A 21,806-nucleotide genomic window follows, 5' to 3' on the forward strand; every position below is an offset into this window, starting at 1 on the left:
TGTCTGGTAAAAGAGCTGATTAGGCGTTTATCAGAAGTCAACCATGGATGAAAAGAGGAAACTGACAAAAAAACTCCCACAAGTTCTTTAAAAAAAGAACAATGCAAAATAGAGGCAGATTGAAAATAAACCTTTCTTATAATATGAGGTAAGTATAATGAATTTTCCTTTATTAATTATAATTTTACCACACTTTTTATTGTGTATTAAACCATTATGATACAGTTTTGATACATACTGTATCATGAAGACACTTCTCACAACTTAAAGTTATACATTGCTTATGGTTGATTTTTCTTCCAATAAATAACATTTCCCCTGTTCTAAATGACTCGGACCAAACGTCCATTTCTGGGAGTTTTCTTCTACCGGGTCACTAATTACTTATTGCTTTAAAAATACAGTGTTGCTCTGTGTATTTTTCACGACTTAGCTGCTTGTTTTTTAACGTGCAATTTGTAATGTTCCTTTATTCAGTCATGCACCTGCCATACTTGGCTTTCGTATTAGAATGTGGGCATAATCCCAAAGGAATCTTTCTTTGTTTACCAGGACATAAACCATGTGACCGACAGCAGGCAAGCGGATGTGGTTACTCACCAAAATGTACTGAAGTGCCCAAAGGAGAAGTAAGGGTTGACTTTTTTTTTTTTTTCATTATTTCTCGTAAATCAACTCGGTTTCTGTCTGATCTCTGACTCATTATCATATGCTGTCAGTAAACATAGTCGAATATATTGAGACCGAGTTAAAAACGAGAGCTGCTGTTCTGCTTTTGCCCAGGAATGATGCCTCTTTACTGGGTCATGATTATGGGGATGCTCCCCGGTCTGGCTGTCCTGGCTGTTCGAGACCGATGCCCCGTTCATGACACCCACAGTGCCCATGATGGTAAGCAATGTGTTATTGATGGACAGTCACTTTTTTGTACAATTGTTCATAAAAAATGTATGTACTGTATTTGTATTATTATTATTATAATCATTATCGTTTGTATTTTGTTTTCCGAAGAACATCTCTACTAAATCTGTTGTGTGGTGTGGCCCAGGGCTCTGTTCTGGGACCTGTTTTATTTTGTTGTATCTACTGCAAAAACTGAAATCTAAGTAAGATGCAATATCTCAAATAAGGGTGATATTTGCTTATTTTCTGTCCGATAAGACAATTCTTCTCACTAAGCAGATTTTATGTTAGATTTTTTTACTTGTTTTAAGGGTTTTGGTCCTAAATGATCTCAGTAAGATATTACAGCTTGTTGCTGAGATTTGACGATCTATATTGAGTAAAACAGACAGGTACCGACAGGCCAAGCGGTGTGCGGCTTCAGCGGTCGCGGAGGCAAAAACTCGGACATGGGAGGAGTTCGGGGAGGCCATGGAAAAAGACTTCCGGACGGCTTCGAAGCAATTCTGGACCACCATCCGCCGCCTCAGGAAGGGGAAGCAGTGCAGTGTCAACACCGTGTATGGTGGGGATGGTGTTCTGCTGACCTCGACTGCGGATGTTGTGGATCGGTGGAGGGAATACTTCGAAGACCTCCTCAATCCTACCAGCACGTCTTCCTATGAGGAAGCAGGGCCTGGGGAATCTGTGGTGGGCTCTCCTATTTCTGGGGCTCAGGTTGCCGAGGTAGTTAAAAAGCTCCTCGGTGGCAGGGCCGCCCGGAGTTCCTTAAGGCTCTGGATGTTGTGGGGCTGTCTTGGTTGACAAGACTCTGCAACATCGCGTGGACATCGGGGGGCGGTACCTCTGGATTGGCAGACCGGGGTGGTGGTTCCTCTCTTTAAGAAGGGGAACCGGAGGGTGTGTTCCAACTATCGTGGGATCACACTCCTCAGCCTTCCCGGTAAGGTCTATTCAGGTGTACTGGAGAGGAGGCTACGCCGGATAGTCGAACCTCGGATTCAGGAGGAACAGTGTGGTTTTCGTCCTGGTCGTGGAACTGTGGACCAGCTCTATACTCTCGGCAGGGTCCTTGAGGGTGCATGGGAGTTTGCCCAACCAGTCTACATGTGTTTTGTGGACTTGGAGAAGGCATTCGACCGTGTACCCCGGGAAGTCCTGTGGGGAGTGCTCAGAGAGTATGGGGTAACGGACTGTCTTATTGTGGCAGTTCGCTCCCTGTATAATCAGTGTCAGAGCTTGGTCCGCATTGCCGGCAGTAAGTCGGACACGTTTCCAGTGAGGGTTGGACTCCGCCAAGGCTGCCCTTTGTCACCGATTCTGTTCATAACCTTTATGGACAGAATTTCTAGGCGCAGTCAAGGCGTTGAGGGGATCTGGTTTGGTGGCTGCAGGATTAGGTCACTGCTATTTGCAGATGATGTGGTCCTGATGGCTTCCTCCGGCCAAGATCTTCAGCTCTCACTGGATCGGTTCGCAGCCGAGTGTGAAGCGACTGGGATGGGAATCAGCACCTCCAAGTCCGAGTCCATGGTTCTCTCCCGGAAAAGGGTGGAGTGCCATCTCCGGGTTGGGGAGGAGATCTTGCCCCAAGTGGAGGAGTTCAAGTACCTCGGAGTCTTGTTCACGAGTGGGGGAAGAGTGGATCGTGAGATCGACAGGCGGATCGGTGCGGCGTCTTCAGTAATGCGGACGCTGTATCGATCCGTTGTGGTGAAGAAGGAGCTGAGCCGGAAGGCAAAGCTCTCGATTTACCGGTCTATCTACGTTCCCATCCTCACCTATGGTCATGAGCTTTGGGTCATGACCGAAAGGACAAGATCACGGGTACAAGCGGCCGAAATGAGTTTCCTCCGCCGAGATAGGGTGAGAAGCTCTGTCATCCGGGGGGAGCTCAAAATAAAGCCGCTGCTCCTCCACATCGAGAGGAGCCAGATGAGGTGGTTCGGGCATCTGGTCAGGATGCCACCCGAACGCCTCCCTAGGAAGGTGTTTCGGGCACGTCCGACCGGTAGGAGGCCACGGGGAAGACCCAGGACACGCTGGGAAGACTATGTCTCCCGGCTGGCCTGGGAACGCCTCGGGATCCCCCGGGAGGAGCTGGACGAAGTGGCTGGGGAGAGGGAAGTCTGGGCTTCCCTGCTTAAGCTGCTGCCCCCGCGACCCGACCTCGGATAAGCGGAAGAAGATGGATGGATGGATGGATATTGAGTAAAACATGCTTGAAACTAGAATATCAACTGATGCAAAGCTGTGTCATCAACACTCACAAGTATAAAACTACTTTTTTAAAGTAGTAATTTCTTATTTCAAGCATGAAAAAAAAAATCATGACTTTGACACAATTATGTCTCATAATTAAAACAGATGACAGCCAAAGGGACTTTGCTGTTTTATTTTCAATGAAACAATAGAAAATATGCACTCATATAGTAGTACACTTGTTATTAGTGAGAATATACTTATTTTAAGGTATTTTTGGGTTCACTGAGGTTAGCTATTGATTGATTGTGTCAAGACTTGGACTATGGAGTTTGTGTTTTCCCAAGATGCAAGTGAATTTGGATCGGACATGTCTTGAAGGTGGGTACATGATTTATTTATTACTATCAAAAAGGAACAAACGAAAAGCGCGCACAATGGCGGAGGTAAAAAAAACTTGGCCAATGAAAACAAAACTTGCACAAAGGCAGAAACTGAACACGAAATAACAAAACACTTACTGTGGCATGGGAACGTGAACGGGGCTTGAAACGAGAGGACAGCAGGGTTAGAAAAGATACGACACCAGGACGAACAACAGAAAATGAAAAGCTTAAATAACACAGACATGATTAACAACAGGTGCGTGACTCAAAACAGGTGCGTGACATGACAGGTGAAAACTAATGGGTTGCTATGGTGACAAACAAGAGTGCATAATGAGTCCAAACGTGGAACAGGTGAAACTAATGGGTGACCATGGAAACAAGACAAGGGAGTGAAAAGCCAGAAACTAAAGAGTCAATAACTAAACAAAACATGACTAAAACAAAACATGATTACACAGACATGACAGATTGATTGAAACTTTTATTAGTAGATTGCACAGTACAGTACATATTCCGTACAATTGACCACTAAATGGTAACACCCCAATAAGTTTTTCAACTTGTTTAACGTAAATCAATTCATGGTAATTTTACTTGTTTTGGAAAGTCTTGACAAGCCTAATTTTCTTGTTCCATTGGCAGATAATTTTGCTTAATTCAAATAAAATACCCCTCATTTTTGTATTTTTATTTCTTGTTTTTGAACACTGACTTTTTGCAGTGTACTGCTGCTTGGGAGGTTGATCAAAAATGTTTCTTATCATTTCTATGCAGATTATTTTCAACTGTTATGCTCCTTCAATGATTCAGAGTTTCACTTTTTATCTGAGTTTCTTGGAGTGTGCGTATCCCGTATTAAAAACTGGTTGTCCTCAAATTTCCTCCAGATAAATTCTAACAAAACGGAAACAATGATAATTGCTCCAGATTAAAAGATTCCCCTGATCAAGAACTCCTTTGGTGTTCTGGGTGCATCTGTTAAAAGCACCCTCAGAAACCTTGGGGTTGTGTTTGATCAGTCAATGTATTTGGAGGGTCACTGCCGTCAACTGACCAAAAACTGTTTTTACCGTCTCAGAAATATTTCTAAAGTGAGAAATTTGTTGTCAAAACTGGATCTCGAAATGATCAATCACACGCTCATTTCGTCTCGTATTGACTATTGCAATTTTCTTTTGTCGGAGGCAGATATTTACATATATCCGAATTTAAGTGTTACTTCTTTTATTTCATAGTCATATTTGAAAACAGCTCGTGTTTTTCCATTTCTTCTCTTTCTGTTTGTCTGCAAGTCAACAGTGTGTGTTAACCTTGAAACTTTGGAATGTGTTTTGACTAGAGAGATAATGTGCATGTGTTTTGACTAGAGAGAGATTGAAGAGGGGAGAGGGTGTTGGTCGGGAGGGCAGACGATCTTAGGGGCACATTTTGAATGTTCTATGCTGGACTGGTCTGAATGTATATCTGCAAAGCTTTGCAAATATATTACAAAATACCTAGTCTGTGTCTGGTGGTTTTTCAACTCAGCTTTAAGTGTCGTAAAGAGCTTGGGAGCGACTTGTGACTTGAATTCCCTGGGAGGAACAACTGGTCCGAAACGCAACACTTTTCACTCTTTTCAACAAGTCAACGCTAAAGAGACTTCAGACTGTACAAAATGTCTTCATTGGCTTTCAGTTCAATTCCGCATTGAGTTTAAGATTTCAGTCCTGACATTCCGTGCGTTGCATGGTGGGGGCCCCTCAGTACATCACTGATTTGCTATGCTCCTACTCTTGAGGGTGCAGCCTTCGGTCTTCAGGCCAGGGTCTTCTAAAGATCCCAAAAACTTGTTTTAAAACCCGTGGAGACCTGGCATTCCAGGCTATAGCTCCCAGACTCTGGAACAATCTGCACCAGTCCCTCCGTGATCTTGACTGTGTTGACACTTTTAAGAAACATTTGAAAACTTCTCTTTTTAGTAAAGCTTTTGGTCAATGCACCTTTTAACTATCAATTTTAATCCACTTGGTATCCTTTTTATGATGTTGCCCCTGTTGTTTTAATTGAATTCTTGTTTTACTTCACAGCGCTTTGTGATTTTATCTGTGAAAAGTGCTTTATAAATAAAATGTACTTACTTACTGTTTTATAGTTTACATTTTAGACTAATCTGTCATTGCCTGTTACAACAGGTCATGTGTAGTTTTGTGTTTTGGTTATTATTTCTTCCTAATCTAATGTTAAGTTATATTCTTACACTCCTAATTTGGTACCTCCTTCCCGTGTGTATGCCATCCTGCTGTGACGTAACCACTACCCGGAAGTCGTCACCCACACCTGTCTCCGGTTGATAATTAGTGTTCCCACCTGTTTCTAAGCTAATCATACTCCTTATTTATACCAGTCTCAGTTTTTTTGCAAGCGCTGATCCAAAACCGTTAGTTTTTCTCTCGTTTGGGCAAATAAACCTTTAGCTTCCCTGTGCACTTTTTCAATGTTTCAATTAATCAATGTTTACTTATAATCACGAGGGTCTCAAAGGGCTGCACAAGCCACAACGACATCCTCGGCTCAGATCCCACATCAGGGCAAGAAAAAACTCAACCCAATGGGATAACAATGAGAAACCTTGGAGGGGACCGCAGATGTGGGGACCCCACCCCTGGGTGACCGGTGCAATGGACGTCGAGTGGATTTAGCATAATATCGTGAGAGTCTAGTCCATAGTGGATCCAACATAATAGTGAGAGTCCAGTCCATAGTGGGGCCAGTAGGAGACCATCCCGAGCGGAGACAGGTCAGCAGCGCAGAGACGTCCCCAACCGATGCACAGACGAGTGATCCACCCTGGGTCCCGACCCTGGACAGCCAGCGCTTCATCCGTGGCCACCAAACCTGTGACCCCCCCCTAGACGAAGGAGAGGGGGGGCAGAGCAGAAAAAAAACGGCAGATCAACTGGTCTTAAAGGGGGGTCTCTTTAAAGGCTAGAGTATACAAATGCAGCCAAAAGCAGGGACCTTGGCAGTCAGATCGACGGCTGCAGAGATTAGCTCTTGGGACATCGATATAGTCCCAAGAGGGTCTGGAACCAGTCTTCTGGAGAAGGGTTGGCCTTTCTCCCACGCTGGCGTTGCAAGCAGTGAGAGACAACGGGTAGGAATGGCAACACCTCCTGTCCCCCGGGTCAGAGTCATTGGAGTTCAACCCATTAGAGAGGGTAGTCTCCATCCGCCCCTGGGTCCGGTCTGTTGTTTGCTGACAGTCGTTCAGAAGACCCACCCTTTTGGGGGTTTTAAAGGAGTACTCCTTTGTGTAATTCCCTTGATCTGCTGGAGGATTTTAACACTCACGTTGGCAATGACAGTGAGACCTGGAGAGGTGAGCTTGGAAAGAACGGCCTCCCTGATCTGAACCCGATCAGTGCTTTGTTTTTACACTTTTGTGCTCGTCACAGATTGTCCATAAAAAACACCATTTTCAGTTGGGGTGTCTACATGTGCACCTGGCACAAGGACACCCTGAGCCGGAGTTTGATGATCAACCTTTTGGTTGTGTCATCGGACTTGCGGTCCCACGTCTTGGACACCCGGTCGAAGAGAGGGGAGGATTTGAGCTGTGGCCGCAAGGTGGCAGGTGTCTGTCGTGACGGTGATCTCAGAAGCCGATGTTGTATACCAGCAGTGATGGATGTTGTCAAGTTGAAAGAGTACTATCAAATATTTGTGGCCCATGGGATCCTAGAGGCAGCTGACATGTACTGACAAACCAAGCAGCTATGCAGCTATGCAGCTATGGCAGTTGGTGAGGCAAAAACTCAGACACGGGAGGAGTTTGGGGAATCCATGGAAAATGACTTCCAGATTGCTTTGAAGAGATTCTGGACAGCCATCCACCGTAGCAGAAAAGGAAGCAGTGCACTGTCTACACCGTGTATGCTGGGGATGGTTTGCTGCAGGGTTTGACTTGGGATGTTGTGGACCAGTGGAAGGAATACTTTGTAAACACCCTCAATCCCAATATACTCAATCACTACACATTTTCTTACGAAGAAGCAGTGCGGTGTGTTCACCTATCTCTGGGGCTGAGGTTGCCAAGGTAGGTACACATCAGAGGTGGGTGAGATTCACCTGGAGTTTCTGATGGTTCTGGATGTTTTGGGGATGTCTTGGTTGAGACGAAGCAGCATCCACATTGGCGTGGACATCAGGGACGGTGCCTCTAGATTGGTTCTTTTTTTTTTTAAGAAGGGGGACTCGAAGAGTGTGCTTTAACTATCATGCAATCTTCCTGATAAGATCTATTTAGGGTTATTGGATAGGATGGACCGCCAGATAGTCGAACCTCGGATTCAGGACAAACAGTGTCTTTGTCCCGGAACTGTGGACCAGCTCTATACTCTTTGCAGAGGTGTTGAATGTGGATGGGGTTTGCCCAAACAGTCTACATGTGTTTTGTGTACTTGGAGAAGGCATTCGACCCTATCCCTCAGGAAATCCTGCGGGGAGTGCTTCGAGAGTATGAGCAACGGGGTGTACAGTATGACTGGTGTCAGAGCTTGGTCCACATTGCCGGCAGTAAGTTGGTCCAGTTTCCAATGAGGGTTGGACTTTGCCCAGGCTGTCCTTTGTCACCGACTCTGTTTACAACTTTTATGAACTGAGTTTCTAGGCACAGTCGGGGCCTTGAGGGGATCCATTAGGTGGCTGCAAGATTAGGTGTCTGCTTTTTGCAGATCATGTCGTCCTTTGCAGCCGCATATGGGATAAGAAGTTTGAGTCAATGGGCCTCATCCGAAAAAGGGTGAAGTGCCACCTCCGAGTCAGGGATGAGATCCTTCCGCAAGTGGAGGGGTGCAAGTACTATGGAGTCTTGTTCACAAGTGAGGGAAGAATGGATTCTGAGATTGAAAGGCGAATCATCTGCAGTGATGCGGGATCTGCATCAGTTTGTCATGGTGAGAATGGATGGATGCTAAAATTATACAACACATATTGCCTTAATCATCGTTACTTTTAAGAGTCATAATTTTATAATATACATATATTGTAATTACAATAAATAATATTGTTTTAAAACAAAAAGCAATTTCAAGTGTTCAGGCTTTTCCACTAAATGTATTTTATCATTTGCCAAGAAAATTATGTTACTGTTGTTTTTTGTTATTACAGTGTTCTGTAAGATTGATGAAGTATGTCTGCTTGTTTATTGCACTTCTGTTGGTATGTCTGTAGGTTAATTGCTAGAATAATGAAGTATATATTATCACACTAACTTTATGCTTAAGGGCCATTGCTATAAATTATTGTCAATTGTGCCAAAGTGGTATTTTTGTATATGTGCAAAGCTGACAGTCTAAAAGATTGCCAGCCGTCTTTATCAGTGTTGTGTCCAGACTTGGCCTGCTGGCTGCCAAGGCCGAACACCGCCGTGACGCAGACAGAGCAGAGACAAGGCGATATGACCCGTGTCAACTAATTTTTATTTATTCTATAATCATATATTGTGTCCCCGGGGTGTCACTTGGAAACTACACCCTAAAGGACCTCGAATACGCCGATGACACCACCCTGTTCAGTGAGACCGCTGACCAGCTCAGGGAGGCCCTCGGTGTGTTTGATGAGGAGACCAAACAGCTCGGCCTGAATATCAGCTGGTCCAAAACCGAACTCATGCATATCGGCGATGGACCAGACCCACCACCCTTCTTATTTGAGGATACCCCTGTCCACTTTGTCCCTACCTTCAGATACCTCGGCTCGACAGTCACCAACACCGGCGACCTCAAACGAGAGGTGGACCGCCGTCGCGCCCTTGCAGCCTCCGTCATGCAGTCCCTGTGGAGACCGTTGTGGCGACACCGGCACATATCTCGGGACACCAAGTTGAGGGTCTATAATTCCTCTGTCATCTCTGTCCTTCTGTACGGCTCGGAAACATGGCCGCTGAATAACATCCTGGCGGCCAGGCTAGATGGCTTTGATTCCAGAGCCCTCAGGAGGATAGAAAGCATCACGTGGAGCCAGCATGTCACCAACAAGACCCTAAGAGAGCTAACCCAACAGCTCCCAGCCTCTCGCCTCGCAGCAATGCGGCAAGTGCGCTGGTATGGCCATGTCATCCGCCTGCCGGGGGAACACCCCACGCGCAAAATCCTGGACTTCAACCCGCAGCGAGCTGGCTGGAGACGCCCTAGAGGCGCCCCCAGGACTCGCTGGCTGGATGTATTAGCCCAGGACCTTAAGGCCTGCAATGTGACTATGGCACAAGCTCAACACCTTGCCCACAACAGACCCAGATGGAGAGACCTGGTTGCTATGGTAGGCTCTACGTGCCCTGAAGTGCAAGAGGACTAAGTAAGTAAGTAATATATTGTGTCTAACTGGAGTTGTCGAGATTACCCCCGAGCCTCAGCGACAGCTTCAGTGATGTAATAGGGCCCTTCCTAATAGATAGAGGAGGCGCGCGGGTTTGACTTTTAGAACGTAGTTTGGATCTGTAACTAGAATACAGCCACACATGTTGATTGATTGATTGATTGTCTCCTCATGAGCTAAATTGAACTCAGTCTCTGCATGATTCCTTGCTTCTTGTCTGATTATTAGATGTCATCAGTGTTTGAACCTGACATCTTCTTGGTCCTTCGAGCCGGATAACTTCTTAAACTAATAATTATTTAGCCTAAGCCCCAGGTCAGCCACACTAACCCATCGTTTAAGGTTCCACTCCTTGGATAATTTTTTTTTACACGGGTAAGTGCGCCCTGTACGATCAGTGTCAGAGCTTGGTCCGCATTGCCGGCAGTAGGTCGGACACGTTTCCAGTGAGGGTTGGACTCCGCCAAGGCTGCCCTTTGTCACCGATTCTGTTCATAACTTTTATGGACAGAATTTCTAGGCGCAGTCAAGGCGTTGAGGGGATCCGGTTTGGTGGCTGCAGGATTAGGTCTCTGCTTTTTGCGGATGATGTGGTCCTGATGGCTTCATCTGGCCAGGATCTTCAGCTCTCGCTGGATCGGTTCGCAGCCGAGTGTGAAACGACTGGGATGAGAATCAGCACCTTCAAGTCCGAGTCCATGGTTCTCGCCCGGAAAAGGGTGGAGTGCCATCTCCGGGTTGGGGAGGAGACCCTGCCCCAAGTGGAGGAGTTCAAGTACCTAGGAGTCTTGTTCACGAGTGAGGGAAGAGTGGATCGTGAGATCGACATGCGGATCGGTGCGGCGTCTTCAGTAATGCGGACGCTGTATCGATCCGTTGTGATGTAGAAGGAGCTGAGCTCTCAATTTACCGGTCGATCTACGTTCCCATCCTCACCTATGGTCATGAGCTTTGGGTTATGACCGAAAAGAAAAGATCACGGGTACAAGCGGCCGAAATGAGTTTCCTCCGTCAGGTGGCGGGGCTCTCCCTTAGAGATAGGGTGAGAAGCTCTGTCATCCGGGGGGAGCTCAAAGTAAAGCCGCTGCTCCTCCACATCGAGAGGAGCCAGATGAGGTGGTTCGGGTATCTGGTCAGGATGCCACCCGAACGCCTCCCTAGGGAGGTGTTTAGGGCACGTCCAACCGGTAGGAGGCCACGGGGAAGACCTAGGACACGTTGGGAAGACTATGTCTCCCGGCTGGCCTGGGAACGCCTCGGGATCCCCCGGGAAGAGCTGGACGAAGTGGCTGGGGAGAGGAAAGTCTGGGCTTCCCTGCTTAGGCTGCTGCCCCCGCGACCCGACCTCGGATAAGCGGAAGAAGATGGATGGATGGATGGATGGAAGTGCGCCATGTATTTCTTGAATCTCCGGCTCTTAGCTCTGCATGATTCCTTGCTTCTTGTCTGATTATTAGATGTCATCAGTGTTGAACCTGACATTAATATAAATTATTTTGTTTGCAGTGCTGATGCGGTCATTACAGTGTCATAACGACTATGAATCTTACGTCCACTGCAAATGGAGGGAGGGCCCACACATACCGGCATCCCTGCAGCTTTGGTTTCAGACAGACGGTAGCAGGTAAAGACCGTTCAAAGGTCGGGAGAAGGCTATTGGAAGAATGAGTCAGCGAGTGGTGCATGTATGTCCTTGCAGGAAGCCATGTGAGCCGACCAGCCCTGAACTCCGACACGAAGACGGGCACAGAACTGTGGAGTGTAAATATGAAACGCGTTCATTTTCTATCGGCATTGAACACACGGTCTTCTTTCACAAGGACGACGTTCTGTGTCCATCTGCCCCGCACAAGCCTTTGGAGCTTTATCGTCACCGTGAGTTTATGTCAGATTAACACCAAGAACCGTGCGGTGGGAGAAGATACCATCAGATGTTCTGGTTGTGGTCTTCTGCTGTACTTTACAGTGCGAGCACGCACACCAGTGGATCTGGCCGCACATGACACAGGCGATGGCCATGTGTTGCTCAAATGGTCCAGTCCTTATCCTGCACAGTCCTCCCTGACCAAAAACCTCTTGTACCAAGTCAGCTACAGGCCAGAGAGACAAGATGCATGGACAGTAAGCAGCATACAATTTTGATAAAGAGCTTATTTTTGATCACGGCCGTGCTAATTTCTGATATCGTGTCTGCAGATCAGGAATGAGACAAACACTTACGTCAAACTGGACATGAGGATGCCGCGACAAGGTCGCAGGTTTGAGGCCAGGGTGAGAGACGTGGCCGACATAGGACAGTGGAGTGACTGGAGCCCTGTGGTGACTTGGAGGACTAAAGAAGGTACAGTATTCTGATAGATCACTCTCTGTTACGGTAAATGTTCCAAATAAAGCCTCTGTGTGATCTACTACTGCAAATGCTGTGACCAGTGACGTGCGGTGAGGTTGATAGCTGGTGAGGCACTGACTTCATCACAGTCAGATTTACAAACATATGAACCCTAAAGAGTATCTTATTCACCATTTGATTGGCAGCAGTTAACGGGTTATGTTTAAAAGCTCATACCAGCATTCTTCCCTGCTTGGCACTCAGCATCAAGGGTTGGAATTGGGGGTTATTAAATCACCAAAAATTATTCCCGGGCGCGGCGCCGCTGCTGCCCACTGCTCCCCTCACATCCCAGGGGGTGATCAAGGGGATGGGTCAAATGCAGAGGACAAATTTCAATACACCTAGTGTGTGTGTGACAATCATTGGTACTTTAACTTAACTTTAACTTTACACATACAAACTGTAGCACACAAAAAAGCACATTTAATTAAAAAAACGTTATTATGGTCTTACCTTTACTTATAAAATAAGTCCATGAGCCGCTGTTGTGCTGGATTAATGCACCCCCTGACGAGAGTGTTATATCAACTAAAGCCCTCACTTCAACTTTCCACGTGCAAGATTGAATCTATTTAAAAAAGTGTAACCGAGGGTTTATAAATGTCGCCTATACTGTATGAAACTACAAAATAACAAACACGGAGGCTCCAGTTTACACGAGGACCACTTTATTTACCTTCTTTCAAAAACTTCCGCTCCACTCCGTGTCGTCACGTCCGCTCTTAGCGCCTTCAAAATAAGAGCTCTGTCATGACTTAGTCCTGGGTGTTTGCTTTTCCGGGATGCAACGGAAAGTTGGCTCGGGCGAGACGGGAATGTAAGTACATAATTTATTTTAAACACTATTGCTACAAAAAGAAGTAAACAAAAGGCGCGCACAATGGCGGAGAACAAACTATGAAACCAAAAAGACTATAAACATGGAACAAAAACTTACTTTGGCATGGGACATGAAGCAGTATCTAAGAGGATGAAGAGTGTGTAGAGCATAATTGTGGGATGTCACCAGAAAGACAAACTGAAAACAATGAACTTAAATACTACAGACATGATTAACGAAAACAGGTGCGTGACTCAAAACGTGAAACAGGTGCGTGACGTGACAGGTGAAAACTAATGGTTGCTATGGTGACAAAACAAAAGTGCACAAAAAGTCCAAAAACAAAACCGAACATGACCAAAACAAGAACATGATCACACAGACATGACAAGCTCAAGGCATATACTGTATAACAGCGCATAACATCAACTTAACATCACAAAGAGGAAAGCCCATTAAAATAGGTTACAAAAGTTATTTAATAAGAAGCCAAAAAGTGCAAAAACAATAATGTTTGTGTTGGAGGAGTTGTGAATTAGGTACACCTGCAGTCTGCAGGTGTACCTAATGTTGTGGCCCTGCAGTCATTCACAACTCCTCCAACACCAACATTATTGTTTTTGCACTTTTTGGCTTCTTATGAAATAACTTTTTTAAATAGATTCAATCTTGCACGTGGAAAGTTTAAGTGTGGGCTTTAGTTGATATAACAATTCTACGGCGGGGGTGCAGGAGGCGGGGCTACTGGAGCCTCAGCCAGTGCGTCTTTTGCAGCCGTTTTATGATTGCTCAGCACAAGAAATACGTTACACACATACAGTTGTTGACAAAATACACTGTACATTATATACCTCAGCTAACTAAACTATGGAAATGTATAATATAGTTCATATAGCAATACAGTCTCACTGCACAGCAGGCCAGCAGTTAGCCGAGTCCGGAATCCATGTTGAGGCACTGAGTGACGTGCCTCGACTGGCTGCTGATCACCGCACCGTCTCTTCTCAGTATTTGAACGGCAAATGTGAAAATTCAGCGATTTTAAATAAAAAATAATCTTAAAACGGGTGAAGTTAAATGGAAAATAACTTTATAGTATAATCACTGGATACATATAACAATTTAATTTAAAAAAAATATTTTTACATTTTTTTCTTTCCATGATGGCGCCTCACCTGCCTCTAGTCACTGCACGTCACTGGCTGTGGCTGTAGGCAACCTCTTGATGTAGATATTAACTCCCCAACATGGCAATAGCTGCATGACGTTGCTGCTTGGTTGTTGGTTTGAAACTTGTGTGTATTACTGTCGTGATTCCAGTTCGGACTGTGACATTTATTTCCGTCTTTGCTGTCATCTTCTGTCCTCGTACCGGTGTTTTGGTCCTATTTCCTCTGTTTTTCAGCACCTTTACTTTTTTGTTCCATGTTCTTCGAGCACACCTGTTCCCCATTGTGTAAATCAGTCCAATGTGGTTCCACTTGTTCCCTCCTTCAGTGCCGGTTCATTATCGAGTGTATGCCGCAGTGTCCTGTTGCTTTCTAAGTTCTTGCTTGACTTGTTACTCTTCTTCTGCCCGGTACCTGATTAACTGACCTTCTGCCTGCACGTGTCTTGCCTTCTCTGCATCCTGGGATCAGCCCAGAATGCAGACATCGTCGCAGCTACAATGTCTTACCTCTTTTATAACATTGGTTGTGTTGCTGCTACGTTGGGCAATATGTACTAGGGCTGCGAATCTTTGGGTGTCCCACGATTCGATTCAATATCGATTCTTGGGGTCACAATTCGATTATAAATCGATTTTTTTTCGATTCAACGCGATTCTCGATTCAAAAACGATATTTTTCCGATTCAAATGAATTCCCTATTCATTCAATACATAGGATTTCAGCAGGATCTACCCCAGTCTGCTGACATGCAAGCAGAGTAGTAGATTTTTGTAAAAAGCTTTTATAATTGTAGAGGACAATGTTTTATCAACTGATTGCAATAATGTACATTTGTTTTAACCATTAAATGAACCAAAAATATGACTTATTTTATCTTTGTGAAAATATTGGACACAGTGTGTTGTCAAGCTTATGAGATGCGATGCAAGTGTAAGCCACTGTGACACTATTGTTATTTTTTATTATATTTATTTTTATTTTTTTTATAAATGTCTAATGATAATGTCAATGAGGGGTTTTTAAGCACTGCTATGTTGAAATTGTAACTAATATTGATACTGTTGTTGATAATATTCATTTTTGTTTCACTACTTTTGTTTGTTCTATGTCGTGTTTGTGTCTCCTCTCAATTGCTCTGTTTAATTGCAGTTCTGAGTGTTGCCGGGTCGGGTTTGGTTTTGGAATTGGATTGCATTGTTATGGTATTGCTGTGTATTGTTTTGTTGGATTGATTAATAAAAAAAAAATAAAAAAAAAAAATAAAAAATCGATTTTTGAAAAATGAGAATCAATACTGAATCGTACAACGTGAGAATCGCGATTTGAAATCGAATCGATTTTTTTCCCACACCCCTAATATATACTACAGACAATTATGTTTTCCCGACCAATTTCTCGCGCACTCCAAATCCTTGTTAAAGTAAAAAAAAAAATAATAATTTTTTAAATAACAGCCTCTCTCCAATTATCGTCTGTTTCAAATTACTGTTGTGTACATAAACAGGGGCGCCGCTAGGGATTTTGGGCCCCATGAAAAGAATCTTTACAGGGCCCCCAACACAGTGTCATTATTTTTTCTGTATTATAATTTCATCATCATTAGGGGCCTCTCTGGGCCCCCCTCCATCATGGGCCCCTAGAATCCGTCTCCTTTACCCCCCCCCCCTTTTCGGCGCCCCTGTACATAAATGTTGCTTTATTTAAATTGGTTGATGATAGAACGTTTCCAACTTGCTCTGCTGAATATTTCCATAATACAAACCCCGTTTCCATATGAGTTGGGAAATTGTGTTAGATGTAAATATAAACGGAATACAATGATTTGCAAATCCTTTTCAACCCATATTCAGTTGAATATGCTACAAAGACAACATATTTGATGTTCAAACTCATAAACATTTTTTTTTTTGCAAATAATCATTAACTTTAGAATTTGATGCCAGCAACAAGTGACAAAGAAGTTGGGAAAGGTGGCAATAAATACTGATAAAGTTGAGGAATGCTCATCAAACACTTATTTGGAACATCCCACAGGTGAACAGGCAAATTGGGAACAGGTGGGTGCCATGATTGGGTATAAAAGTAGATTCCATGAAATGCTCAGTCATTCACAAACAAGGATGGGGCGAGGGTCACCACTTTGTCAACAAATGCGTGAGCCAATTGTTGAACAGTTTAAGAAAAACCTTTCTCAACCAGCTATTGCAAGGAATTTAGGGATTTCACCATCTACGGTCTGTAATATCATCAAAGGGTTCAGAGAATCTGGAGAAATCACTGCACGTAAGCAGCTAAGCCCCGTGACCTTTGATCCCTCAGGCTGTACTGCATCAACAAGCGACATCAGTGTGTAAAGGATATCACCACATGGGCTCAGGAACACTTCAGAAACCCACTGTCAGTAACTATAGTTGGTCGCTACATCTGTAAGTGCAAGTTAAAACTCTCCTATGCAAGGCGAAAACCGTTTATCAACAACACCCAGAAACGACGTCGGCTTCGCTGGGCCTAAGCTCATCTAAGATGGACTGATACAAAGTGGAAAAGTGTTCTGTGGTCTGACGAGTCCACATTTCAAATTGTTTTTTGGAAACTGTGGATGTCGTGTCCTCCAGACCAAAGAGGAAAAGAACCATCCAGATTGTTATAGGCGCAAAGTTGAAAAGGCAGCATGTGTGATGGTATGGGGGTGTATTAGTGCCCAAGACATGGGTAACTTACACATCTGTGAAGGCGCCATTAATGCTGAAAGGTACATACAGGTTTTGTTGCCATCCAAGCAACGTTACCATGGACGCCCCTGCTTATTTCAGCAAGACAATGCCAAGCCACGTGTTACATCAACGTGGCTTCATAGTAAAAGAGTGCGGATACTAGACTGGTCTACCTGTAGTCCAGACCTGTCCCCCGTTGAAAATGTGTGGCGCATTATGAAGCCTAAAATAGCACAACGGAGACCCCCGGACTGTTGAACAACTTAAGCTGTACATCAAGCAAGAATGGGAAAGAATTCCACCTGAGAAGCTTCAAAAATGTGTCTCCTCAGTTCCCAAACGCTTACTGAGTGTTGTTAAAAGGAAAGGCCATGTAACACAGTGGTGAACATGCCCTTTCCCAACTACTTTGGCACGTGTTGCAGCCATGAAATTCTAAGTTAATTATTATTTGCAAAAAAAAAAATTAAGTTTTTGAGTTTGAACATCAAATATCTTGTCTTTGTAGTGCATTCAATTGAATATGGGTTGAAAATGATTTGCAAATCATTGTATTCCGTTTATATTTACATCTAACACAATTTCCCAACTCATATGGAAACGGGGTTTGTAAAACCACGACTGTATGTGCACTGATTCCTCAGGCTCCTTGCAAGCACGTTATCATTTTATTCAAAATATTTGGACTGAAAGCTCCTTATCTTGCATCCTCACATTTTTAGCAAGGGAGACCTAAAAATGTCACTCTGTTGCTGTTGTATGCTCTCTCTCTCTCTCTCTCTCTCTCTCTCTCTCTCTGCGGTCTCAGACAGCAGGCATTTACCCAGCTTGCATTGCGTGCTGGATGGCGAGAAGAAGGTGACGTGCAGCTGGGAGGTGAGCAGAGAGCTGGATCACTTAATTAGTTACCAGCTGGCCTGTCAACACGACAACACAACACAGTGAGTCCATGTTTGTGTGTGTAAGGCAAATATGTTGCTGGCAACACCACCTGTGGTGGAAAGTCACTAAACTATGCAGCATGTGTTGATGCACCATCCTTCCCCCTCGCCCCCACCTTTTGTAATTCCTGCCTCCAGGTCTGAGAGATGCTGCGTGAACCCGACGGTTACCTTTGACCCCAGTCGGCCGCTGGTGCGTTACAGCTGCTCGCTGACTGTCGCCGACTTTTCGCATCTGCTGCTGCAGCCAACACGCAATGCCAAGACGTTCAAGGCAAACACACACAGTGAGTGCATGGTCATTTTTAGTAAGGAAAGTGAGGGAAAAAGCACAAAATAGTCTGAAAGGAATGTGCACAGACCATTCAAAACAATGGTGACATGATTGAGTCTCCCCCTAGTGTTGAATGACACAACTACAACCTTAGGGTACAATGAAGGTCATTTTCAGATATGTGTTTATTTAGTAAAGATGATTGTCAGGTTCAAACACTGATGACATCTATTAAACAAGACAAGAGGCAAAGAATTAAACAGAGACAGAATTCAATTTGGACTCAATATTGAGGAGAGTCGTCTGAACACTGTACCCTTGCACAGTATCTCAGCACGCTCTGCCAAAAGATTGCACGCCTCCTTCTTTTATTTTTGGACCCTCCCCGACCACATGGCCACCGCTGTTTCCAAAGGACAAAGGTCGCAAAAAGTTCACAGAAAAGGTCGTAAACAATTCACAGAAAAGGTCGGTTCAAAAATCCATCCATCCATCCATCTTCTTCCGCTTATCCGAGGTCGGGTCGCGGGGGCAGCAGCCTAAGCAGGGAAGCCCAGACTTCCCTCTCCCCAGCCAATTCGTCCAGCTCTTCCTGTGGGACCCCGAGGCGTTCCCAGGCCAGCCGGGAGACATAGTCTTCCCAACGTGTCCTGGGTCTTCCCCGCGGCCTCCTACCGGTCGGACGTGCCCTAAACACCTCCCTAGGGAGGCGTTCGGGTGGCATCCTGACCAGATGCCCGAACCACCTCATCTGGCTCCTCTCGATGTGGAGGAGCAGCGGCTTTACTTTGAGCTCCCCCCGGATGGCAGAGCTTCTCACCCTATCTCTAAGGGAGAGCCCCGCCACCCGGCGGAGGAAACTCATTTCGGCCGCTTGTACCCGTGATCTTGTCCTTTCGGTCATAACCCAAAGCTCATGACCATAGGTGAGGATGGGAACGTAGATCGACCGGTAAATTGAGAGCTTTGCCTTCCGGCTCAGCTCCTTCTTCACCACAACGGATCGATACAGCGTCCGCATTACTGAAGACATGACTTGACATGACTTGCTACTTTCCCCAAAACCCAAAGATGAAAAAGTTATTCGGGAGCGCTCCGTATTTTTCATTGTGTACTTGTCTATCAGCGTTGCGTGTGTCAGCTGGTGTGGTCTCAGTACAACAGCCAATCAAATTAGATCTACTTTGTTTTCATCACACAGCATTCATCCAATCAAATTGCAGGACAACCAACGAAGAAGACATGTCCAAACCACACGCTAGTGAACAAAAAATGATACCTAAAATAATTTTGTTTGGGTATAAAAATTACGAGGTGGTCAACACAAAACGGTTTGCAGTATGCAACACATGCGGTTCGAAAATGACTGATGGAGAGGCAACAACTTCCAACTTCGTCCGGCATTTGAAGTTGCACAAAGAACGGTAAGTTTTGAATGTAAGATAACGTTTATTGGCTAAGTAACGTGACTTTTATTTGCTGTGTAGTTAAATCAGTGAGGCTGTAAACTCACTGCTAACGTTATAACGTTATTGCAAACACGGGAATCTGTTGCAGTTCACTACCTTATTCATACTTTTTGTTCAGTGATTTTTTTTAAGCAGGGTTACGTTAGTCAATATATCACACGTAACGTTAGACGGCGATCAGCAGCACCGCGTATTTTAGCCACCTAAAAAAAAGACAAAAATAGTAAAATAAAGGTCAGTTAAAATGTATACTATATTATGAATATGTGTACCGTTTTAGCTAGCTTTCTGACATACTGTTGGTTGTTTACCTCAGTGGTCCCCAACCACCGGGCCACGGCCCGGTACTGGTCCGTGGATCGATTGGTATCGGGCCGCACAAGAATTATTATTATTTTTTATTTTTTTATTTTTTTTTAAATTAAATCAACATAAAAAACACAAGATACACTTACAAGTAGTGCACCAACCCAAAACAACTCTCCCCCCCTTTTGTTCTGGGCATTGAACATGAAGACTCTTCCTTCACTGTTCCGAGTGGCCATGAGAGTCTTGGCAGTGCCTGCCTCCAGTGCTCCAGTGGAGCGAGTTTTCAGCCATGGTGGCATCATACTACGCCCCCATCGTGCACAAATGACTGACAGACTCTTGGCTAATTTGGTCTTTTGCAAATGCAATGCAGCATAGGGCCCTGACATATAAAAAGTACAACGTTTTTGTTATGTTCACGTATATGTCATGTTTTTTCAATGTTAACACTTTTGTACAAATAAGTACATTTGCACTTTATTTTTCAATGTGTTTGTTCTGTAAAGGAATGAGTTAATGTTTAAAATGACTGGTTAATAGTGCTATTATAAAGTGCAATGTCAGCACAATTTTCTTTCCTGCAATTTAAAATGCACTTGTTTTAATAAATAAATACAGCGTTTGAAAAGCATACACAATCTGTGTTAATATATTAGTCTGTGGTTAAAAGGACTTGAAAGGACTCGAAACTCAAAATGCAGGACTTAGGACTTGACTTGAGACTTTCCAGTCTTGACTTTGGACTTGACTCGGGGCTTGCCTGTCTTGACTCGGGACTTGACTCGGACTTGAGGGCAAAGACTTGAGACTTACTTGTGACTTGCAAAACAATGACTTGGTCCCACCTCTGCTGTCTATATTAAACATGCTTCACTGATTCGAGTATTTGGCGAGCGCCGTTTTTGTCCTACTAATTTTGCCGGTCCTTGAACTCACCGTAGTTTGTTTACATGTATAACTTTCTCGGACGTGTTTTATGCCACTTCTTTTTCTGTCTCATTTTGTCCACTAAACGTTTAAGGTTGTGCATGAATGGTGAGTTTTGTTGATGTTATTGACTTGTGTGGAGTGCTAATCAGACATATTTGGTCACTGCATGACTGCAAGCTAATCGATGCTAACATGCTATTTAGGCTAGCTATATGTACATATTGCATCATTATGCCTCATTTGTAGCTATATTTGAGCTCATTTAGTTTCCTTTAAGTCCTCTTAATTACATTTATATCTCATGACACACTATCTGTATGTAATATGGCTTTTAATTTTTTGCGGCTCCAGACAGATTTTTTTTTGTATTTTTGGTCCAATATGGCTCTTTCAACATTTTGGGTTGCCGACCCCTGGGTTAGAACAATATCTTTCTGTTTCAAAGACACCTTTTGTCTTCTCAACAGACCCTCAATGTACAAACCCCGTTTCCATATGAGTTGGGAAATTGTGTTAGATGTAAATATAAACGGGATACAATGATTTGCAAATCCTTTTCAACCCATATTCAATTGAATGCACTACAAAGACAACATATTTGATGTTCAAACTCATAAACTTTATTTTCTTTTTTGCAAATAATTAACTTAGAATTTCATGGCTGCAACACGTGCCAAAGTAGTTGGGAAAGGGCATGTTCACCACTGTGTTACATCACCTTTTCTTTTAACAACACTCAATAAACGATTGGGAACTGAGGAAACTAATTGTTGAAGCTTTGAAAGTGGAATTCTTTCCCATTCTTGTTTTATGCAGAGCTTCAGTCGTTCAACAGTCCTGTCGTATTTTACGCTTCATAATGCGCCACACATTTTCGATGGGAGACAGGTCTGGACTGCAGGCGGACCAGGAAAGTACCCGCACTCTTTTTTTA

General features: G+C 44.3%; 1 protein-coding gene across 2 annotated transcripts in view; it reads left to right on the forward strand.

Annotated features, from left to right (window-relative positions):
* Positions 1–691: 691 nt before the first annotated feature.
* Positions 692–21,806, forward strand: part of csf2rb (colony stimulating factor 2 receptor subunit beta) — a 37,365-nt gene continuing 16,250 nt past the window's right edge. For both annotated transcript variants that reach the window (XM_061973354.1, XM_061973356.1), the window contains exons 1-7: positions 692–891; positions 11,358–11,475; positions 11,551–11,726; positions 11,818–11,972; positions 12,048–12,192; positions 17,758–17,890; positions 18,029–18,177. In XM_061973354.1, the coding sequence (XP_061829338.1) occupies positions 786–891; positions 11,358–11,475; positions 11,551–11,726; positions 11,818–11,972; positions 12,048–12,192; positions 17,758–17,890; positions 18,029–18,177 (982 nt within the window). In that variant the 5' untranslated portion in view covers positions 692–785. The remainder of the gene's footprint in view (positions 892–11,357; positions 11,476–11,550; positions 11,727–11,817; positions 11,973–12,047; positions 12,193–17,757; positions 17,891–18,028; positions 18,178–21,806) is intronic.

The sequence above is a fragment of the Nerophis lumbriciformis genome, linkage group LG22, assembly GCF_033978685.3.
Source record: "Nerophis lumbriciformis linkage group LG22, RoL_Nlum_v2.1, whole genome shotgun sequence".
Lineage (NCBI taxonomy): Eukaryota > Metazoa > Chordata > Actinopteri > Syngnathiformes > Syngnathidae > Nerophis > Nerophis lumbriciformis.